Source organism: Hyaloscypha bicolor (genome assembly GCF_002865645.1).
Source record: "Hyaloscypha bicolor E unplaced genomic scaffold K444scaffold_190, whole genome shotgun sequence".
Lineage (NCBI taxonomy): Eukaryota > Fungi > Ascomycota > Leotiomycetes > Helotiales > Hyaloscyphaceae > Hyaloscypha > Hyaloscypha bicolor.
The window spans coordinates 125,388-146,213 of NW_020194692.1; the positions used below are offsets into that span (position 1 = coordinate 125,388).

General features: G+C 48.8%; 8 protein-coding genes across 8 annotated transcripts; 5 read left to right on the top strand and 3 right to left on the bottom strand.

Annotated features, from left to right (window-relative positions):
- The first annotated feature begins 133 nt into the window (after window positions 1-133).
- Window positions 134-1,575, top strand: K444DRAFT_622628 (NAD(P)-binding protein). Its single transcript, XM_024882138.1, has 3 exons — window positions 134-883; window positions 934-1,311; window positions 1,361-1,575. Exons 1-3 carry the CDS (start codon window positions 239-241, stop codon window positions 1,415-1,417), a joined length of 1,080 nt encoding a protein of 359 aa, XP_024726452.1. The 5' UTR covers window positions 134-238; the 3' UTR covers window positions 1,418-1,575.
- A 416-nt stretch (window positions 1,576-1,991) lies between these two features.
- K444DRAFT_290391 (uncharacterized protein) lies at window positions 1,992-3,568 on the bottom strand. Its single transcript, XM_024871649.1, has 3 exons — window positions 2,989-3,568; window positions 2,773-2,919; window positions 1,992-2,724 (listed from the first exon to the last, which is right to left on the bottom strand). The coding sequence occupies exons 1-3, from the start codon at window positions 3,173-3,175 to the stop codon at window positions 2,177-2,179; spliced, it is 882 nt and encodes a 293-aa protein (XP_024726453.1). The 5' UTR covers window positions 3,176-3,568; the 3' UTR covers window positions 1,992-2,176.
- A 499-nt stretch (window positions 3,569-4,067) lies between these two features.
- Window positions 4,068-5,033, bottom strand: K444DRAFT_290364 (uncharacterized protein). The gene is made up of 3 exons (XM_024871648.1): window positions 4,886-5,033; window positions 4,734-4,779; window positions 4,068-4,680 (listed from the first exon to the last, which is right to left on the bottom strand). Exons 1-3 carry the CDS (start codon window positions 4,938-4,940, stop codon window positions 4,257-4,259), a joined length of 525 nt encoding a protein of 174 aa, XP_024726454.1. The 5' UTR covers window positions 4,941-5,033; the 3' UTR covers window positions 4,068-4,256.
- A 713-nt stretch (window positions 5,034-5,746) lies between these two features.
- K444DRAFT_605019 (uncharacterized protein) lies at window positions 5,747-6,990 on the top strand. The gene is made up of 2 exons (XM_024878836.1): window positions 5,747-5,981; window positions 6,032-6,990. Exons 1-2 carry the CDS (start codon window positions 5,901-5,903, stop codon window positions 6,854-6,856), a joined length of 906 nt encoding a protein of 301 aa, XP_024726455.1. The 5' UTR covers window positions 5,747-5,900; the 3' UTR covers window positions 6,857-6,990.
- A 357-nt stretch (window positions 6,991-7,347) lies between these two features.
- On the top strand, window positions 7,348-11,030 carry K444DRAFT_577286 (phosphatidylinositol 4-kinase-like protein PIK1). The gene is made up of 5 exons (XM_024877566.1): window positions 7,348-7,588; window positions 7,644-7,830; window positions 7,887-10,344; window positions 10,392-10,596; window positions 10,642-11,030. Exons 1-5 carry the CDS (start codon window positions 7,509-7,511, stop codon window positions 10,679-10,681), a joined length of 2,970 nt encoding a protein of 989 aa, XP_024726456.1. The 5' UTR covers window positions 7,348-7,508; the 3' UTR covers window positions 10,682-11,030.
- Window positions 11,031-11,595: 565 nt separating this feature from the next.
- On the top strand, window positions 11,596-13,210 carry K444DRAFT_670785 (uncharacterized protein). The gene is made up of 3 exons (XM_024887673.1): window positions 11,596-11,652; window positions 11,704-12,175; window positions 12,225-13,210. The coding sequence occupies exons 1-3, from the start codon at window positions 11,605-11,607 to the stop codon at window positions 13,019-13,021; spliced, it is 1,317 nt and encodes a 438-aa protein (XP_024726457.1). The 5' UTR covers window positions 11,596-11,604; the 3' UTR covers window positions 13,022-13,210.
- Window positions 13,211-15,440: 2,230 nt separating this feature from the next.
- K444DRAFT_648828 (carboxylesterase) lies at window positions 15,441-17,168 on the top strand (the record flags this gene model as incomplete). The annotated part of the gene is made up of 1 exon (XM_024885513.1): window positions 15,441-17,168. One exon carries the CDS (start codon window positions 15,441-15,443, stop codon window positions 17,166-17,168), a length of 1,728 nt encoding a protein of 575 aa, XP_024726458.1.
- A 1,885-nt stretch (window positions 17,169-19,053) lies between these two features.
- K444DRAFT_605024 (putative peroxisomal 3-ketoacyl-CoA thiolase) lies at window positions 19,054-20,742 on the bottom strand. The gene is made up of 4 exons (XM_024878837.1): window positions 20,577-20,742; window positions 20,431-20,526; window positions 19,473-20,386; window positions 19,054-19,423 (listed from the first exon to the last, which is right to left on the bottom strand). The coding sequence occupies exons 1-4, from the start codon at window positions 20,676-20,678 to the stop codon at window positions 19,273-19,275; spliced, it is 1,263 nt and encodes a 420-aa protein (XP_024726459.1). The 5' UTR covers window positions 20,679-20,742; the 3' UTR covers window positions 19,054-19,272.
- Between the last annotated feature and the right edge of the window lie 84 nt (window positions 20,743-20,826).

Below are 20,826 nucleotides of genomic sequence, written 5' to 3' on the forward strand. Positions count from 1 at the left end.
ATGAACTGACCGTCGGTTGATGGCAGTCTGATGAAGTGTTTGGGTTGAGCCGGTCACATGAGTGGCTGGAAAGCGCCCAGCAAGGCAGCCTTATGAAAACATGCCACCTTTCACATTCACAGTTGCACCATTATCCAACCACCATTTAATTCCTCCATTGTATGTCATCCTCTAAAAACTCACATCAACTCATTTTCGCAAGTTCATTCGAAGTCTACAAGCTTCGTTAGCAAACACCATGGAATCCTCCAACGACCAGCCCAGCCCAGCCGGCACAATGAAAGCCTTCACCCATACCGCATCAGGCCTCCCATCCGCCATCCTCCGTCTTTCCCACAGCCTCCCTATCCCCATCCTCGCCGCCCCCACCGATGTCCTCGTAAAAATCTCCCATGCATCCCTAAACCCCGGCGGTTCGATCATAACCCGCATGGTCCCCATGCCCTTCCGGACCAAGCCCTCAATCCCAGACATGGACTTCTCGGGCACCGTGATCAAAACCTCCAAGTCTGTGCCGGTTTCACGAGAACTGGTGCCTGGGACAGCAGTGTTTGGGACGGTGCCGATGAGCCAGCATGTGATGGGTGGGAAGGGGGCGTTGGCGGAGTATGTTGCTGTACCAGCTGAGAATCTGGTATTGAAGCCGAGCAATGTGTCTTTTGAGGAGGCGGCGGGGTTGCCGATTACGGGTGTCACGGCGACGAGTTGTATGGATCTGGCGAAGGTGAAGAGGGGCGAAAGGGTTCTTGTTAATGGGGCGAGTGGCGGGATTGGCAGTTTGGTTGTGCAGATGGCGAAGGGTGCTGTTGGTGATGAGGGGATGGTGGTAGGTGTTTGCTCGGGGAGGAATTTGGAGATGGTAAAGGGACTGGGTGCAGATGAGGTGGGCTTGATCTCCCTTGTTCTTGATGACTTTTGCTGAAGTTTGGGAAGGTCATTGATTACCAGGAACATGCTCCTGTCTGGAAATACCTGGAGTCTAAGTTCGGCGCAGAGCCTTTCGATGCCATTCTGGATTGCCGTGGAGTCCAGGACCTGTGGCTCCATTGCCCAAAGTACTTGAAGAAAGGAAAGCCTTTCGTGACTGTTGGCACGACTCCGAAGGACTACAACTTCATCGGTATAGTGAGTACTATTGGTATTACGATAAGCAATATGTGGTTACCGACCTGGCTTGGTGGTGTGGATCGACCGTACTTGACTGCCAAGGGCTTCCCGGATTTGCCTGGGATGGAGAGGGTTGCTCGTTTAGCTGCGGAGGGGATGAAGGTGCCGATTGATTCGTGTTGGGATTTGGAGGATGCTTTGAAGGTATGTTTTGATGGAATTAGGAGGTGTTCTGTGCTGACTTGCGCTGTAGGCGTATGACATTATGCTGAGCAAGCATGCGCGGGGGAAGGTTGTTGTGAAGATGTGAGGACTAACGAATGAATGATCTCTTTTCTCTTCAAATTTTTGTCCATAATACCATCCAGTCGACCTTCAAATTTCAGCCACTTTGCTCCGTCTATAATCGTCCAGTTCATGGAAAATATAAGCTTTTGCCTAAAATCATCAATACGAAGTGAAAATACTGTAAGGGGTCTACACTTGCACCGACTGTGAGAAAGACTTTTGACTTCGTAGCGACCCGAAAGCTTTGGTTTAACACCTAGCTTCATGAAAAGTACACCGAACCATCTGATTTCTACCTTGGCCCTGTTGTTCATACAGCCATCCATATTAATTACCTCAGTCAAGGTGCCTTTCAGTCCCCTCAACCCCTGAGTTTCGGATACTTTGGCCCGGATTCTGCGGATTTGATTGCTTGGGCTGTGGAGAACGCTAAAGGCAGACTGTCCACTTTGGAAGAGTGCTTGGAGGCTCATCCTCTTAAGCTCGTGTAAACGGAGACTGTGAAATTTACACAGACAGAGAGACAATGGGAATTGTTGTACAATAACCCGACTTGTTACTCTCAGAGGGGCAGGCATGAATGACAAGAAAATGCCAAAGGAGATTGAGGACACTAAAATTGAAAGAAATCGTAGTAAAATATCAGTGACCATATGCCCACGCGATTTGTAACTGGACTGTGAAAGACTGTGTCAACATGGGACGACTCAGTTTTAGGGAAAAGAGTGAAAAAAGATTGCTCGGATTTGTCAACCCAATCCAAACCGGTTGCTTGTCAAAATCAACCAGATGCTCCTAAACCAATGATCCAAACCCCGTCTTCGGAATTCTCCTCTGACGATCCATCTTCCTCCCTATCCACGTCGACATTATCACTACCCCGGCGGTGTGTTGAGCAGACTGACTCGGTATTCGCGGGAGCCTCTCTTTGATGCTCCTCGCTGGACTCATGTTCGGTGGTCCCATCAGGATCTTCCAGATGTGATTCACGAAACGCCTCTTTAGCCTCCATCTCAGACTCAACTTCCTTGGATAGCTCATGAGCACACCCCCGCGAGCAGCAGCTCAAAACATTATCATAAAGCCTCGCATCTTCCTGTGTGATCCTAACCCCAACGTACTTCGGATAATCCTTCGGGTTTGCGCGTCGATTAAGGAAATATTCTTGCAATGGCAACAAGACATGTTCCGGGATAGCAAGGACTTCGAGAAATTGAAGGTCGGAGAGATTGATCTTGACTGGTTCGTCGACAGAGACTAGGTTTATGGATATTATTTTTCCGGGTTCGGGGGCGGTTTCGAGGAAGTATTTTTGTGCCGTAGTGAGGACTGTGGCTGTTAGTTGGGGGAGGTCAACGGATGGGGGTGAGAACAAACTGTGTATTGGGATGGCGCAGAAATCGAGCTCTTTGTATTGCTCGTCTTGGGCTTCAATACTCTCTGACTCGACATCAACACGGGAGCACTCTAAGTAAGGGCCGGCCTGTGGACTTATTTCTGAGTCCGTAGATTGCTGACTCTGAGCTGAGGCCATGGTGGTAAATAAGCTTGTGGACTGGATCGAAAGAGGTGTGAGGAGAAGGTTCAGAATACTTTGGATTGTTTCAAGGTAAACTGTGCAAAGAGCAGAGTAGGTTGTAGGCTCGATGATAAGGGTGGAGGACATGAATCGATGTGGGCCAGTGTTCGACCTCATAAATATCCCGAGTCTTTCCATGTGCTCTGATTCAAGGGCATCCAGTGATTCACAATGCCCAGTTCCTGCGCAAGACAGAGTCATGATCGTGCCATCTACAGCGTCTCTTGATATGCGATTCAAGGTGGATGAGGTAGAAAGGTGTACCGTGAATAGAGGGAACTACCCACATGTTGGTGTTATATCTGCACGATCTCATCTCGTGGCTCTGAGTTCGGCCTGAGCTCGTAGGTTTAAGGCGATGGAGGCGTAGCATCATAAAAAGGAGGAGCACAGGAGCAAGAACTGAACGACTTTGTTGGCCCAGAATCGAAAGGTGGAGAGACCATCCCTTAAATTTCTGCCCGGCGGTCGGAAGTGAGGCTATTCCGGCTCGGCAGCCTCGCAAAAGAGGGTCTTATATACACAAATAAGGAACCCTTTCCATTAATCGTGACTAACAACTGACAGGGATCGAAAGCCAGAGTTTAAACAAAACATAAAAAGAGGAGTTCCGCCTTTAGTGGCAGGGCTACAAAGCAGAAAGAACTATCAACTTAGTCGCCCTATCTCCTTTGCAGAGATCGAACAAAACCAGATCATGCTGTATTTAGCTCACTTCCAACCATTCGGGCTTGGTAGCAGAGTTTTGCCATTTTCCTCATCTGAATGCGCACTTTTTTTTTTGCCAAACTTTTGTAAGCTAGTTTCTTTCTTCGCTCTCTGCGAGTATCGAAGGGAGGGAAGGCAATGCAAGAGGTTTGAGAGAATTAATCAAGAGTTTATAACAAGGCACGTAAATTTTTGAGAGCACAATAAAGCAACAAGCGGTGATAGGGTAGGGTAAGACAAAGCAAGCACAGTAACTCGAGGAAAGGGGAACCATCTTGTAATGTATGGAAAGAGCATTGAAAAGCAAAGAGAAGATTCTGGCTTGGGATCGCGCTGGGTTCTTCTCCCATACGTGACGCCAGGGGTATCCTTCCCAATCCCGCTATCAATATCAAGGCAATATATCGTGTTGATATCTCCATCTCCTGGCCAATTTTTCCGAGATTGCGGCTCCAGGCGCCCTATGTCCATGGTCTTTGTGTGTGTCTCTCGACTCTGTCTGCCTCGCAGGACCCCGGTTTCATCGTGGATAGCAATCGAGGTCGAATTGTTCGCGAGGTATTGGAGAGCTCGCTCATATTATAACAGGATGCCCGCGGCATCCACTCCTATCAATTGGCGCATTATGCGTTGGTTGTGCAGTCGCATAAGGTTTTGAGATTGAGGTTGGAAGAGAGATGTCGTCGGCGAGGTCGGGCAACAAGCACCAGAAGAAAAGGGGCTGATTAGTCATCCTTTTACCAGCAGCATCAAGAACAAGAGCAGGAAAAGCATGCACTACTACCATTCGAATTGATACAATGATACTAATAGAGAGAGAAAACCGGTAGGGGTTGTAATAAGTGAAGCTATATGTGGTTCCATCGATGCTTGGATATCCTGACTCAATGACAAACAGAGTCTCGTCTGTTGCGGTCCTAATAGTGGCGTGGCCTGGCTGTGGGGGAGTCGCAACTTCGACAATGAAGGTGTTCCAGAAAACTCCTTCGTCATTGTCCCTATTTGGAAGCGTTAGCTTCTCGTATCGTGCGCAGTTGGACGGAGGAAATACCATGCTTCACTTATTGAGACAGAAATTGGCGTAGGAATTGTTGATGCTTTAGAGGTCATCCTCGGTGCTGAGATGGGGAACCACTGAAGGCATCCCAAAAAAACGTTCTGAACTATGAAAATGGTACTCTGAGAGATGAGAGATAAGCCTACCTTTGAGAATCGACGGAATACTAGGACAACCACAAGTCTTGCGGAGGTTATGCATCTTGGATGGTCATCCGGCCCTGCTGCGATGGATACGAAGGGGCTGCGAGGCTGAGGCCCAACTGGAAAAAGCCAGTTGGGATACGGCTGCCTTCCCCAGGGGAAGGGAAGCGTCAGATTCGGACTCTTCAGCCACTCATTCCTTGGAGATACCGCGTCCTTTGGGGTAATCGTGCCTTGCACCCTTTTTAAGGAGAATGGAGCGTTGCATCAGTACAGCCGTCTGCAGAGAGAGAAGGAAATGATTGGATATGGCATCCGGAAATTCGCAATACCCAGACGACGGATAAGACCCAGGAGATCGCGGAGGAAGCGATTAGTTGGAGGTTGTTCGTGCAGGTTGTCCCACGCACAGCATTAGGCAAGCATAGTTTCACAGCTTCAGCTGGAACCAGACCAATCGGGAGCTAGTGCCTCCCGCCACAAAGGCATCTTCGCCTCGAGGGTTGCTTGGTTATGTCATTGTGGCTTCAGGTTTTTTGGTGGTTTCGCGAATGCGACTGCGCGCCTAACAAATGGCCCGCGCCATGATTCATCCGTCTTTCGTCCGTAAACGTGCGAAATTCATCGCTTCGTGAAGTCCTTTGCGCAACTTGTTCCCGTCTCTTCGGCACTAAAAGCTGTGCTGTACGGTTTCACACCAACCCCACTAATGCCCATCTCGGCCGTAAACCCTCAATGAACCCTCCCTCACATCGGGACAATTCGTTGATCCTGCAAGGCGTAGTACGCGGCACGGACCATATTGTGAGAGGCCTGTCAACTTCCTTAATTTTTATATAAGTATCTTGCAGTTCTTTGACTTCTCATTATTTCACACCTTCACATCTCACATTCCACAGCAATCGAACATTCAATCAGCGTTTTTCTCATTCATTGTCTTCAAGTGAGCGTTGACGAACTTTACCCCTCAATCCCCTCCATTCAATTGTATACTTCAATTCTGCCTCCAAATTTCAGGATGGACTTCAAACCTCTCATTTCCCCATCTCCTACTCGACCGAGCGGAGTCAACTTCAGCTCGGCAACAGCACTTTTCACCGTAAGTTCACTCGAATCCATTTCTCGCATCATCCAAACTGATCTCAACAGGCACTTCATGGCAACTTCTCCCTCAGCACGCTCCTCCTTATCGGCGCCGCTTTTCAAACCCTCCTCGCCCTCCTCCCCATTCCCAAAACCTATGCTCTCTCCCCAGCCATCACCCTCCTCGTCCTGCGCCTCACCCACACCATGCTAATAACCTACAACATTATCCCAAACCCCTATCTCAAGGGCCGCATCCCCAAGAAATCTACTGCCCAAGTCATGGACCGCAACGGCAACTTCGCCGGTCCGGGGAAAGAGAAGGTTGCCATCCTCTTACTCGGAGCAAAGAGTAACCACCCCCTCGGTATCTTCGCGCCTGATTTCTCCTACGTGGGAGGTCTATTGCGGAAGATGACGAAGGAGCTGGAGAGTGATCCGACTCAGGATTCTGGATTTCTTGGACAGACTTCCGTTCAAAGAACGGATGCGAACGGCGCTATCGAATTCATTCTCATTTCGTACTGGCGATCAATCGAAGATGTGCATAAATACGCACATGGGCCAGCACACCGCGAAGCCTGGAAATGGTGGGAATCGACGCTGAAGCACCATGATTACATTGGATTCATGCATGAGGTGTATGAGGCGGACAAGGGGATGTGGGAGGGTGTTTATATTAATTTCCAGCCGACTTTGCTTGGGAAGACGACGTATTTGAAGAAGGATGGGGAGTTGGTCGGTGGGGAGGTTAAGGAGAAGTGGATCAGTCCGTTGTTGGATGCTAATAGGGGCGCTTTGAGGAGTAGTGCACGGAGACGGGGATTATTGGACGATAAGAAACTGGTTGGGGATATGTTTAAGGAGAATGCATATGTTGCTGAGTTTTAGAGACGAGATTTCGGCGTTAATTTCAGGGGTTGGGAAGGCATTTGGGTGTCTCTTTTGTGAAGCATTGTATTTGTATAGAGCCAAGAATCATTTGCGACTTTTTTTACTCAAGATTTCACGAATTTACTTCAACCTGTATTAAATGTGGCTGTCACGCTGATCTTTCCCGATGTATGATCGAACCTTGAGGCTGAAAAGCCCTGACTGGGTTTCAGATCTGATGATCTGAAGTCAAACTTGTTGTGATTTTGGCTGATTCGAAAAGCTAAAATCAAGACGAAGCGTCGAGAAGCCATCGAACTGTGAAACTTGCCAAATTCGATTTCTCATCTCTTAATAAAGAATAGACGGATGTAGAGCACAGTATTCAAACCACCAACTAAGGTATGCAGCGGCTTGTGGAGTCGTGGATTTTGCTGTCCAATTACGTGATCCGAAACAATTTAACCTTAAGTTCGGGTCTCACTTCGTGTTGGATGGACGAGAATACAGCCAAGCTAAGAAAATCAACTTGGCAACTTCACTCGAACGCTACCGCGCTACATGGCCCCAGCAGCCATGATAAACGACACTCAACAATCCTGTTGATGTCGAGACCATTTGGGGCATTACGCCTCAAGCCCCACGCCTTCTATAACCGCCCGGTGCCGCCATGTCATGGGAGCTTCTGAAGCGGTTCCTTGAGAGTGATGTCTTCAACCAGAACCCGTTCCTTTCGGTAGCCTACCTCTCGTAAGAAGCTATTCCCTATCTCTTCATGGATTTAAAGCTGATGCCCCAGCTCTAGACGCTATGCCGATCATGTGGGCATCCATTATATCCTCTGCCAGAAGCTCCGCCAATTTACCTACGAAGAAATCGAATTCTTCCTGCCGCAGCTATGCCATCTCATCATCAGCGTCAACAATGAGTCTATGGCATTGGAGGAATTCATACTGGACCTGTGCGAGGAATCAGTGAACGCGGCGTTGCTTGTGGGTTCCGCGAGTGTCCGGAGTGAGGCGCCGAAATGCTGACAATAGGGGAACAGACATTTTGGCTCTTCCAAACATATCTCCACGATCTCTCATCGAACCCCCAATCGGAGGCATTCAAGACATGTAGGAGGATTTACAACAAGGTTCAGCATATTGTGTTCGGGCTTGCGGAACCTGCAAGGCATGAGAAGATAAAGGAGAATGTGCTGCCTGTCACGGTTCTTGCCAGCTTTGTGCTGGCCAGTGTCGCAGTGCCATTTCTCCCAAAATGGGCGGGACCATTGGCTATAGCTCAGGCGCGGAAGCCTCAGCCACAGGGGGATGTCATATCAGATGCAAGCCAGACGCAGCAGAAGGTTGTTCGGAGTAATACCACCACGCCTGGATCGACACGGACAAGAAGAGCTAGGGATGCAGGAAGGATCACAAGCGCTCCTGCAAATGGGGCGGGACCAGCAGATTCGCGCCCAAAATCAGCGCGAGCAGTGTCTCTCACAAGATCGCAATCTTCTGGGACTGGTGCGACAAGTCGGAGACGACCTCTGGAGGCTCGGCCACGCCCTCCCCGCCTCGACCTGGAGGCTGCCGACCCGCGATTGAGTTCTTCATCTCTGCCTTTACCAGATGCTCGCTCCCCGAGAATTTCGGCTACAAGACCTGCTACACCTGCGACTGCTGGTCTTCCCAGACGACCCCCCGAATTAGTACATCGAAGGCCTACCCATCCCGTTAGACCACTAACTCCCTCTGCCCTGACTGATGCACAAAAGGTCAAATTATTGAGACAGAATTACTTCCGATGCGAGACTCAGTTTATTACAGCCCTGGAGGATATCTCGAATCGTTTAGTGATTGTCCCCAAGCCTGCAAGACTCAGTGCTTTACGTGCTGAACTTGCTTTGATTGCGCAGGACCTACCAGCCGAGGTTGATATTCCGGTCATTTGCCCAGCAACTCTGGTGGATGGAGCCCCTGGGAAGAGTCGACATCATCGTATTGTTCGACTGAACCCAGCTGAAGCAACTGTTCTGAACAGTGCAGAAAAAGTGCCATATCTGCTCATGGTGGAGGTGTTAAGAGAGGACTTTTCTTTTGATCCAACGACGAGCGACAATGAGGCATTACTAGCCAAACTTTTATCAGAGCAAGGCTCCGGCCGAAGACGTATTTTTGACCTCTCGGAATCAGTACATGACTCGAATGGAACCACAAAGTCCGTAGAAGCTGCTCAAGACAGTGTCTTTGAACCTGTTTCTGGAGACCTTGGAAGCTCCCCCCTAGTAAAGGCAATGGATGATACTCCTCCACAAAAGGAGAACGCTCCACCTTCGCATCCACCGCGGCTTTCCAGTGGTGGTGCAGCTTTAACGACTCTTTCTGGTCTTGCTACACCAAGAACTTCAGGGGCGTCGACGTCAAGATCTAGCAGTCCTGGGCGGAAACCTACATTCCCAAATATTGGTAGATCAAGTACAGCGGATCAGCCTGACTTTTCTGCTTTGGCGACACATATGCGGACTGCTTCACAAATGCTGGCTCAGCTCGATTCAACAAGTGGAAAGCGACCCAAACAGGAAGTTGCTGCGATTCGAGCGAAGATTATTGCCAGCATGCAGAGCATGGAGGAGCAGAGCTTCGACGTGGATGATACCGCCACCGCACCCACGTTCGATACGATCATAGCAAACGCTAACGCAGTGGCCGCGAATATCGGCCCTGAAGATATCGAGGAAGAGGCTGCATCTGAGTCGGCCTTGAATAGTGGTGCTGGAGCAGCTCGAATGGAGAACGACCAGAAGACTGGCGGTGTACAGAGAAAAGGGGATCGAGACGATCCTAGTGCTGCTACCTTTGGCGAAGCATGGAACATGAAGAAGGAACGAATACGGAAGTCATCACCCTATGGCTGGATGAAGAATTGGGATGTTTTGAGCGTTATTGTTAAGACTGGAGCGGATCTCCGGCAAGAAGCATTTGCTTGCCAGTTGATTCGTGTCTGTGACAAGATCTGGCAAGAGGCTCAGACTCCAGTTTGGATCAAGCGAATGCGGATTTTGGTTACTGGAGAGTCCTCTGGCCTGATCGAAACCATCACGAATGGTGTTTCGCTGCATTCGCTTAAGCGTAGTTTGACCCTGGCCACCATCGAATCTGGACAGAACCCTCGTAGACGAATCGCTACTTTGAAAGACCATTTCGTCAAGGCTTTTGGAGCTCCGGAAAGCGATGCCTACAGAGCGGCCGTCGACGCGTTCAAGAGATCTCTCGCAGCTTACAGCATCATCTCGTACATTCTTCAACTCAAAGATCGGCACAACGGAAATGTACTCATTGATAATGAAGGACATATCATTCATATTGACTTCGGATTCATGCTTTCAAACTCTCCAGGCTCTGTTGGCTTTGAAGCAGCTCCATTCAAGCTGACTCAAGATTATGTGGATGTTCTGGGAGGTGTGAACTCACAGGATTTTGCGGAATACAAGAAATTATGCAAGCAAGCTTTCCAGGGTAAATTTCTCCAGCCATGATTGCTGCACTTTGCTGACCTGACCTAGCGTTGCGGCGGTCAGCTGATAGTTTAATCGATCTTGTCCACATTATGGGCCGCGAATCGAAGATGCCATGCTTTCAATATGGCGTCCAACAAGCCACGAACAGCCTGCGCCAAAGGTTTCAACTCCAGCTCAGCGCTGATGAGGCCGAGCAATATGTCGAGACGGACTTGATAGGGAAGTCTTTAGGGAGCTACTACACACGATTGTAAGTCCAACTCCTTGTCATTCGTTCCATTGCTGACATTGCCAGATACGATACATTTCAATACCGTAGTCAAGGTATATACTAGGCGGTTGTTGCTCTGTTAAGAACTGGAATGCATCTTGGCGGCGTTGGATATCTTGCATTTACACTGGCTGATAGGATCCGGGAGCATGAGATAATCAGGAGGGAGATCTCGATTTGTCTGGCGTCTGTGGGGATAGTCCGGTGAGTGGACTGCATTGCAAACCATGTCGAATGATTATGAATCATTGAAGAATTTCACCTTGTCTTTACTTCGAACGTGTTGTGGGCTTTAAAGTGATTGTCTTGAAACTTTGAAGCGACTAGGACCTCCATCAGAAACGTGACCTGGCAGTGTTTCTCAACCAGGGGTAGCAAGTGCGTCTGAGCTGAGTTCTCAGTCCCAAAACGGCAATTGCTTTCATCTGATATCTGGTCTCAAATTTATGAATTAGTGAATTTCGGTCAACGAGGAAGGCACCAACATCGCTTCCGTAATTTCCAGTCCTGTTGCCCTTCCAGCTGGAGCCAACATCGCTCTTCACAGTTGCACAACCTCAACGCCACTATCCGAAGGAATACAAAGGGTTCATCTTTAATCACCATCTCAATTTCTAGTCATTTCGAAGTGTTCAGAATACCATTCGTATCAATTTTGCGCAACGGAGACGCTTTGTTTTGGTTAACGACCTCGTTGCCACTCACGCGCCAACAAAGCCAGCCTCGACGTCACCCTCGAGGCGGCTCTATTTATACCGCAACCTTCTCCTCGCCTTCCGAATCCTTCCTCGCTTTTACAACCCTCGATCTCGCGTTAAAGATACTCTCTCAATCCACCGTGTGACAGCCTGCATCGATCTCCCCCATCCGTCATCCATCCCCGGTCATCGGCGCGTCTTGATTCCTTTTCACAAGCAACATTGTCACCGACACCTCATCGATGCCCCTCGATCTATCAGACAAGACTGCCGAACAAGAAAAGCCACCATGCCTCCCATCCGCAACTACATGGACCATGAGTGGACCGACTTCGAGGCAAGTCTATCCACTCTCCTTTACAGATTATTACTGACAAAGACATCACAGATGCACACCATGCTCTGCCTCATCACAAAAGGTGTTCACCTCGAAGGTCATGGCAAGGTCAAGAGATCGGAAGATCCCAACACAGCAAAGAGAAATGCCTATCTGACCTTCGCAACCACCCTCAACGACGCCCTCCATGGTACCGACTATGAGCACGATATCCACAAGAAGGAAGTTACGCGTATGCTCAATCACCTCGTTCTCAAGCATAAGGCTATTGTTGGCAAAGGGGGCTTGGCTGAGAGACAATATGGTGGTCGGGTTACCAGGGCTTTGAGGCTTGCTTGGCAGAGAAGTTTGGGCCAAAATGCTGAGACCGGGAAGAACTACATTGGGGTGCCTAGTTCTCTTGATTTCGATGGCAGTATCTCGGAGTGGAACCAGTGGAGACGCAAGGCCGTTGAGAACAAACGCCGCGCTAGGTTGGGTTTGGCTCTGCTTGCGAGTGTTGATGCTGAGCGGGAGCTTGCTGGTATGTCTCTCCCCACATTTAACAATGAAGATAGCTAACAAACAGACAGAGGAAATTGAGAAACAGAACCAAGGTGGGCCCCTTGGCGATGCTCGTGGTGGTCGGAATCTGAAGCTCCCTGCGCGAAAATGGCGTAGCCAGCAGCAAAATACTTTGTCTGATAAGTATGTCATCGATGAAGCAGATCAAGGAGACGCCCCCACCACGGCAAGCGACAAAACCGTCCAGACAAAGCTTGACTCGTTCAATGTTCTCCCGGCCAATGTCCGTTCCGCAGGCAAATTCCAATGGGCCAACCCTGAAGCACGCCAACAAGCCTTTCTTGGAGGTCTTCGTGGCGCTGCTGCTATTGCAGCCTTCCAGAACGTTAGTGTGGAGTCTCCTCGAGGTTCAGGAGATCATCATGGTCAGGGCAGCTCCTCCCGCAGCCGCTCGACCCGTGAGTCTTACGTCCCACCCATCAACTCCCACTACTCCGGCTCTGGCCCCCAACATGGCTCTGGCATGTCTGCTCATGCTCAAGGAACTTCCGAATTCGCCCCAGGTCTCACCCATGACTACTCTTCCTCTGATGGTATCGGTACATTAACCAACACTTCTATCAAATCCAATGGCCATCATCCTCGTCTCCAATACTCTGGCGACATGACCCCTCTCGATCTCAATGATGGCCATGCTAATACCCTTGCCAAGGGACTTGGTCCTGTCGCTTCTTCCAACGAAGTTGCTGCAGAGCAGGTTTCCTCCACCGAGGTTGCTGGTGAGGGAGGCGAGGTTGAGATGGGTGGTCTTGAGGAGGGACAAATCTGGGCTGATTTGGACTCTGCCAGAGGCTTCGCTTATTGATTTTCTTCTCTGCTTTGGGGATGTTGACCCTTCCTTTGCCTCTTTCTCTCTCTCAAGTTAATGAATAATGCGGTATTTTACAACCCATTGCATTGCGCACGGCGTTAGTAGGACAATGGATGCGAAATTACGAATAAACGATGCATGAAGCAGCTTTACCTGCCTTAAGCAGGAATGGGCGGCACCTTCATAACAAACGGAAATGGTTTATGAGGGGCAGGTACATAGATTCTTTACAGGCAGCAAATGCGATGATCTTTATGAATATCCCTTGACCTTTCCTATCTGTCAAATCTTTGACGTGTTACAATATATCTCGGCCTTCCTAAAATGTGTCAAATGGTTAAATTATGGGTGAAGTTGCTCTTCTAACGACCTTCGCTGGCTGCTATCACCAGGTACTCGCTGTCCCCAACCAAAATTATATAATATCCAAGATCGGGATATTAGTCAAGTGAAAGTCGGTGCGGGAATAATTTCTGCCTTTCTGAAATACAGATTTGTGGTTCAATGATCCGGCGGTTATTAGTACACTAAATAGGAGGATGTGACATGTTCTTGTTATCAGAGATCGGTTTGTCGTCCGATATTGTGTGGCTGTCATTTCTCTTCCCTTGCCGCAAACTCGCAAGCTGCCAGGAAAAGGCGTCTGAATGTTCTATCTGCTTCCAGGACATTGAGTCTTAACCCCCTTGCTTTGAAAACGAGAGAGAGGTATTTCTTAACTAGGAGAAGACTAAAAGCTGAATTTGCTTCCTTCTGTTGATTGTGGGTTGTAGGAGGAAGTTTTGATGGGATCGCTAGCTGGACAGCTTGTGATGGCAAGTTATCATTGGCGATGACGACGACGACGACGACGACTACAGAGAGATAGGTTATGTGACGTGGACAAGGAAGTCTGTTTTAATATTCCGAGAATTTTTGCCACTGTGCTAAAAAGTGACTTAAAGAAAGAGGTAGGATTAAATCTATGCAGATGTCACTTTCTCGATGTCCTGTATTGAGTCTCTTCAACTCACTTTTGCTATTAGATTCTCTACAAACATCTACCGTTGTTGAATTCCATGACCTTGCCAATTTTGTAGGTATGGTAGCTCTAGCCCATTTCGGCAGATTTCAGAGGGATTTCTCTTCTGAAGGCAGCTGCGTTTCCTTTGACTCTCTCCGTCGGCTTATTTATCGACACCATGAGCGGCAGTAAGTTTGCGAGATGAGTAGGGGTCCATAGTTCTTCTGCAAGCACGGGCATTTTTAGGATATTTTTTTGCTGTTTTTGGATGTGAATACGGTATTTAAAGGAAGTAGGATTCTGATTAGAAGAATTCACTTCGAATCGCACTGCTATTACTATCATTTTTCCACGGCTGTCAATTCCGTAAATGCTGTCACAGGTCACATGTCCATTTTGAATCGACTATAGCCCGTGATTCTCCACTTCTCTCCACTTCTGACGGGACACATGGTGATATCAAATCCAGGGCGAGAAGCTTCAAGGAAGGTCCGAAATTCTCAAAGTCAGGCCGAGAATCCTAGAAGCCTGCTAGCCGACAACTTGTCCACCCTCGGCGGAGTATTAAACCCAGCATATTATATATATTTTACGTCACGTGAGCAACGACTCTTCACATTTAAGGGGGAAGACGTGAGATCTGTGTGCTAGCCCCCGATTGATATCGGGCAATAGGTACAAGGAGGGGACGCTGACGCTAACGTCCAGGTTCCGAGCTCCTCGCTTCAACATCGCTTATTGCCCATTTTCACACTCTGAACACTTAGAATCTGGCAATGAATGGCCACACTTGAATTCAGATGAGACATGGCATTGGAACCAAAATGCCTGTGAGAGCTCAATTCATAGAAAGAAAGTTAATTGATAAGAATTTGTCGAAGTATTCTTGAAGTGGTCTAAGTGTGTCTTTGCTAAGCGAAAATGGCCGGGGACTGAATAGGGGTTGGTGGGCTCCGTTGAATGGTATGTTTCTTTTTATACACTCAAGAAAATGTCAAGAAGATCAGCGTTCTTGAAACATGCAGCATGGAAGGTACCCTGAGTGCAGAAATCGGTTTGCAGAGAGTGTGACGCGGCCCTTGCAAGGGTTCCCCTGGATCCGCAGCAAGATCTTGGCAGAAGTATAGATGCCACCTTCAATAAGCTGGGGAAACTGTACCTAGTTTCCACCGTCCACCACAAGCCGGCTCCGCGGTCTCCACGGTCTCCACGGTCTCCACCTTTGGAGTTTTTAAAAGAGACAGTCGTCATCGCCTCCGGGTGATAGACAGTTTCTGCGGGGCAACAATGAAGATAATTTTGCTCTCGGGACCGAAGTGTTCGCAATTGTATATATTGCCCAAGAACAATGTATCTTGTGGAAGTGTAGGTGCCCCCTCATTCTCATATTTACTACTCAAGGTTCACAAGATGAAAGTCTCACTTGCGTCAGGCGCAAGCCTTCTCGCCTCCCTTTGTTACACCATCGTCTGTGCTGCTCAATCAACTTCGACCTCAACTCCTACTCCCTCATCCACCACCTTCGTTGATGAGCCCACTGTCTCTATTCATGGGTACGGAACACTCCAAGGCAATCGCTCACAGTATGTAAACTCGGTCTACAATTTCAAGGGCGTTCCCTATGCTGCTGCACCCACGGGCCAATATCGCTGGAAACATCCCCCACATCCAGTCCCATGGAATGACACTCGAGATGCCACTCAGTTCAGTTTACCCTGCCCACAGCCAGGCGTCGGCAACTACAGTGAAGACTGTCTCTATCTCAACGTATGGACGCCAGAAAATGCAACACTCAACGACGTCTACTCCAGCACGGTTGGCGCAGGGGTGCTGCCAAATGCCACCAACAGCCAGTATCCTGTATACGTCTGGATCTATGGAGGAAGATTTGCAGGTGGTGCCTCCAGCGATTCTATCTACGATGGTGCTGGACTTGCAGCCAAAGGAGTTGTTGTTGTCAGCATGAACTATCGTCTTGGAGCTCTTGGATTCCTTGCACACCCAGAGTTGAGTGCCAACTCATCTAGCGGCACATCTGGTAATTATGGCCTCGTTGACCAGCAAGCATCTCTCCACTGGACAATTGAGAACTGTGCTGCCTTTGGTGGCGATCCCACCCGAATTACCATTGGAGGTCAGTCCGCGGGCGCAGCTTCAGTCATCGAACACCTCAATAGCCCGCTTGCAGCTGGTCTCTTCACTCAAGTCATTGCAGAAAGCGGCGTCCGTTACCCTTCTGATCCTCTTATTGGAAGTCTCGCTCAAAGCTATCGCCAACTAGCTGAAGCAGAAACGCAAGGCGCGGCTTACATCACAACGCTGAACGTCAGCAGCATAAACGAAGCTCGAGACCTGCCTGTTGAGGCTTTCCTGTCATCTGGGAGCCTAAGTGACACGACCTATGTTGGCACAGTCTTTCAGAACAATTCTAATTACATGGAACCTCCCCTGTTTCGCCCAGTTCTAGATGGCTATGTCCTCCCGGCAACATACCAGTCCCTCCTGTCTTCGGGAAATCATTCTATCGTCCCAGTACTCACCGGAAACAACAAAGACGAGAGTGGTGCAAGTCCCAGTCCCGGACTCAGTGTAGCAAACTACACTTCCATTAATCAATTAGATTTCGGTAGTGTTGGTCTTGCAGACGAGTTCCTCGCTCTCTACCCTGCTGGCAACAGCTCTACCAGCGCAGACAACTCCAGCAATGCTTTCTACCGCGACCAAAGCCGGACCGGCACCTGGCTCTGGGCAAGCGAGTACACTTCTGGCTCCCAAAACTTCTCTAGCAATACAGGCAATTTCACAGCGTACACATATTACTGGACCCATGCGCCTCCGGGGCAAAGTCGTGGAGCATACCACATGAGCGAGATCAACTATGCTTTCAACAACTTGTACGGGACAAATTCACCGTGGACGGCGGAAGATTATGTGATTGCGGATACGATGTCGAGTTACTGGGCGAATTTTATAAAGAATGGAGATCCGAATGGAGACGGATTGGTGGCTTGGCCTGCGAGTACTGCGGATAGTGCTGTGACGATGGAGCTGGGTGATGCTTTTGAGGTCATACCAGTTGCGAACTCGTCAAACATTGCGTTTGTAAAGGAATGGTTTACCAAGTGGCCCGTATACTGAGCTTGAGAAGCATGTTGAATTATAGGTGAGGTTGTATTCGGGCCAATGGGTCAATCCTCGAAGTCAAAATGCAAAGGTTGGAGTGGGTATTTCATTATTCAATTATTGAGAATGCATTGGCCTTGAAGTTGATGATCGTGCAACTGAACTTGTGCAATACGGAAGGAGAATGAGGCAGAAGTGAATTGTCTGACCTCGAGCCTAGGCTGGGATTACAGGCTGTCCATGCAACGTCATGCCTCGCAATGATGCCAGGCCAATGCCTTCCATGTATTCGGTTTCCGCCCATGTGTAAAAGGAGCACCTTTCACTGACTTGATACAAAAGATAAAGACATTCCAAGTAGATGGGGTTGGAAAATTTGGGTGGTGAAGATTTGTGAAATGCGGAGAATCATGTATGCAAGTGTTGTAAGGTTATCTTCTATCGTATTAGAAATAAGAAAAAAAAAGCTGTACGAAGGCCGCGGTCAAAAAAGTCTGGAGATTACAGGGCATCCCCATGTAGTACAGGGAGCAAGTCGCTAAAACCCCAGGGACTTATAGGCTCCTTTAGCGAGTGTTACGCTACCGGTATTAAGACGTGACGTGGTGTGTGCGCAAATCAACAAGGACGCTTCCGGGCACCTTATAGGCTGAAAAGCCTATAATTTTAGTGACTTTTAGCGTGCGACAGGAAAGATTACAGGGAAGTATAGCCCTTGGACGCTGTAGTCTCCAGACTTTTGACCGCGACCTTCGTAGGTCTAATAGAGATTGAACTTTGTATTTGTTGTCAAACTAGACACTGCTGTTATTTTAGACTTCACTGAAGCTTTAAAGGACCAGAGACTGCTTTCAGATAATGGAAAGCGGCGGGTCTACTTAGTAACCTGGAACCTTTGCCTGGAACGCCGTTCTCATTAAGGTTAAAAATTTCGAGAATGAGTATCGCCAGAGAAGAACTCAGTTTTGTTCACATAGTATACAGGTTGGAAAATGTATACCACTCTTCATATCTAGGAAGAGTATTGTCTTTGAAAATGGTAATTGTGTTAGTGAATTGCCTTGCACTATCCCAGGTGGTGAAAATTCTAAGTCACTGCCTAATTGGATTCATTGTCTGCCCATGCATAGAATGACTCCTTCCACGGTCCTGAGTCGCGACGAGACTAAGTGAATACCTAGATTCGTTTCCGCCCATGTATATAACATCTCCCTTCCACTAACATTAAACAATCAAAAGCACTGCGTTCTCTCACCACAAAAAGCTCATCGCATATTGCTTTATGAAAGTAGTAGTGTTTTATTTTCCGAGATGCCAATGTGAAACAAAGCCAAGCCCACGAATTTCATGTTTCAACTTGCAGATAAGTCCGTCCAAGGGCTCAAGAATCTTATAGAGACTCTATATTTGCTCTCAGATTTAGAGTTGCTGCCATCTCTAATCTTGTTGTCACTTCGTGAGAAAATGAAGAACTGCCTCAAGTCAAGGAACAATCATCTTTGTTACGAGGCAAGTGCCATTGGCCTATGTGCTTCTCTCTTCGTCGAGAAATAGATATTCAAGGGGGCATTGCTTATACCTCCATAATGGCAGGCAGCATGGCAGGCAACCATGCCTTGTGATCAAGTATATATTGTGCAGTGTCTTATTTGTAGTTTTGCTTGTGAGAGGCAGATCTGACCTTGGTGCTGAGATGTTGTCATCAAAGCAGGAACTTTCCTTGCCGGAGAAGGTTCCAACAAAGAAGTGTCTTTTGAATTCTAATACCTCTTAATAAGAAGTGCAACCAGAAAACGTTCGAGGAGGATGCTGAGCGAAGAATAAAACCACGTGACACACTCTCTTGAACTTACGCAAGGTAGGTACCTCTTAACCCGAGGGATATTGAGATTGAAGGGATCAAAGAACGGATAATTAACTATTGCCGAGAGCATGTATTCCTTGTTACTTCAGAATGGAAAAGACAACGACTTTTGCGGGAAGCAGTTGAAAACATCCCGCAGCTGGCTGGGGCGTTGTGCAGAACGAGATCTCGTGGATAATAACTCTTTGTGGAATACATACTGTACACCCCCTCAGCGTCGATCTATCCAACGCATCAACTTCTCCCCTAACACCTTCAGTGTTCCGAGACGAAGACACCTGCCATACCCATTCCTGTTCCCACACACATCGACGTCACTGCTATCCTCTTATTCTGTCTCCGCAGCTCCGAGAGAGCAGTAACAACTTGGCGAGCCCCCGTGCAGCCCAACGGGTGTCCCAGAGCACTGCAAGAAAGTCAGCCCTGCACAACAACATTCCTGAAGGGGCACTTACATCGCACCGCCCCTCGGGTTAACCTTCTCAGGATCCAGCCCCAGCTTCTCCACACAATAAACCCCCATACTAGCAAACGCCTCATTAATCTCAAAGACATCCACATCCTCCACCTTCAATCCCGTTTTCCCAAGAATCTTGGGAATCGCATAACTAGGCCCAATACCCATGATCCTCGGCTCCAGCCCAACAATCGTGGCCGCTACGAACTTCCCCAAAATCTTCTGTCCCAATTCCTCCGCCTTACTTCTCTTCATCAACAGAACAGCAGCTGCACCGTCCGTGATCTGACTCGCGTTGCCGCCCGTCGTGGCACTAGGTTTCCACTGCGGGAACGCAGCTCGGATCTTACCCAGACTCTCTTTCGTCGTACCATACCTAACACCATCATCCCTATCCGCCAGGACCTCCTTCGGCTCCCCCGTCTTCGGGTCCTTAACCGTCACCTTAATCGGCACAACCTCATCCTTACTCCACCCCTCCTTCTGCGCCCGTTCCGCACGCTGGAAACTCCTCGCCGCAAACGCATCCTGCATCTCCCTGGTAATCCCAAACTGTGCGGCAACATTCTCGCTCGTTTGCCCCATAGGCTGGAGATTCTGGCCTGCGAGAGCATGCTCGGTTATCTTTTTACTGAGGACTGGGGCTCCGTCGTCGGGGCATGTGGACATGGATTCTGCGCCGATGGCGATCCCGACTTCGATGGAACCGGCGAGGATCTGGTTGGCGATTTGTTGGACGGCGAGGAGACCGGAGGAACAAAAGCGGTTTGCTACACTGGCGGCGGTAGTTACGGGATAGCCAGCTGCGAGGACGGAAGAGCGTGCCATGTAGCCTTGGCCAGGGGCGAGGACGTTGCCGAGACAAACATCTTCGACGAGGGAGGGATCGAGGTTGGATTGCTCGCGGACGATCTGGGGGTGTTAGTTTGAGAGAAAGGAAGGGGGAGGAAACGTACGGTTAGCAGGGCGATGAGCAGGTCGTCAATGGGCGTGTCTTTAAGAGCACCCTTTTTGGCTTTTGTGAGAGATGTTCGTGCTGCGTAGGTGATTACCTGGTTCCTTTAGCTGGAGTTATCTACCTTAGGAGAGAAAGGGGACGCACGATATCATCTGGATTCTTCTGGAGGAGCTTTGCCCGTCCGGTTGATTCTGAGAGGGGATTGAGGTGTGCAAGCACGGAAGAGAGTCGTTGCGTAGCTGCCATATTTGCTATTACTACAAAATCCACAAAAGAACCTCAATTTTTCAATCAAAAAGACGAATGGACGAAAACAACAAAAATATTATACAGAAGAAAGACAGACGTCGTCGCCGCATAAATCCTCATCCCCACACCCCCACTTGATCCCGGT

Coding starts and splice junctions, on each gene's coding strand:
- K444DRAFT_622628 (XM_024882138.1), top strand. CDS start 239: ATGGAATCCTCCAACGACCAGCCCAGCCCAGCCGGCACAATGAAAGCC. Junction 884..933: donor AGGGACTGGGTGCAGATGAG/GTGGGCTTGATC, acceptor AAGTTTGGGAAG/GTCATTGATTACCAGGAACA. Junction 1,312..1,360: donor ATTTGGAGGATGCTTTGAAG/GTATGTTTTGAT, acceptor CTTGCGCTGTAG/GCGTATGACATTATGCTGAG.
- K444DRAFT_290391 (XM_024871649.1), bottom strand. CDS start 3,175: ATGACTCTGTCTTGCGCAGGAACTGGGCATTGTGAATCACTGGATGCC. Junction 2,920..2,988: donor TTACCTTGAAACAATCCAAA/GTATTCTGAACC, acceptor CCATGGCCTCAG/CTCAGAGTCAGCAATCTACG. Junction 2,725..2,772: donor CTGCGCCATCCCAATACACA/GTTTGTTCTCAC, acceptor TAACAGCCACAG/TCCTCACTACGGCACAAAAA.
- K444DRAFT_290364 (XM_024871648.1), bottom strand. CDS start 4,940: ATGCATAACCTCCGCAAGACTTGTGGTTGTCCTAGTATTCCGTCGATT. Junction 4,780..4,885: donor TATTCCGTCGATTCTCAAAG/GTAGGCTTATCT, acceptor TGACCTCTAAAG/CATCAACAATTCCTACGCCA. Junction 4,681..4,733: donor GTCTCAATAAGTGAAGCATG/GTATTTCCTCCG, acceptor GCTTCCAAATAG/GGACAATGACGAAGGAGTTT.
- K444DRAFT_605019 (XM_024878836.1), top strand. CDS start 5,901: ATGGACTTCAAACCTCTCATTTCCCCATCTCCTACTCGACCGAGCGGA. Junction 5,982..6,031: donor CGGCAACAGCACTTTTCACC/GTAAGTTCACTC, acceptor TGATCTCAACAG/GCACTTCATGGCAACTTCTC.
- K444DRAFT_577286 (XM_024877566.1), top strand. CDS start 7,509: ATGTCATGGGAGCTTCTGAAGCGGTTCCTTGAGAGTGATGTCTTCAAC. Junction 7,589..7,643: donor CTTTCGGTAGCCTACCTCTC/GTAAGAAGCTAT, acceptor CCCCAGCTCTAG/ACGCTATGCCGATCATGTGG. Junction 7,831..7,886: donor CAGTGAACGCGGCGTTGCTT/GTGGGTTCCGCG, acceptor ATAGGGGAACAG/ACATTTTGGCTCTTCCAAAC.
- K444DRAFT_670785 (XM_024887673.1), top strand. CDS start 11,605: ATGCCTCCCATCCGCAACTACATGGACCATGAGTGGACCGACTTCGAG. Junction 11,653..11,703: donor ATGAGTGGACCGACTTCGAG/GCAAGTCTATCC, acceptor AAGACATCACAG/ATGCACACCATGCTCTGCCT. Junction 12,176..12,224: donor TGCTGAGCGGGAGCTTGCTG/GTATGTCTCTCC, acceptor ACAAACAGACAG/AGGAAATTGAGAAACAGAAC.
- K444DRAFT_605024 (XM_024878837.1), bottom strand. CDS start 20,678: ATGGCAGCTACGCAACGACTCTCTTCCGTGCTTGCACACCTCAATCCC. Junction 20,527..20,576: donor AGAAGAATCCAGATGATATC/GTGCGTCCCCTT, acceptor TAAAGGAACCAG/GTAATCACCTACGCAGCACG. Junction 19,424..19,472: donor AACCCGAGGGGCGGTGCGAT/GTAAGTGCCCCT, acceptor ACTTTCTTGCAG/TGCTCTGGGACACCCGTTGG.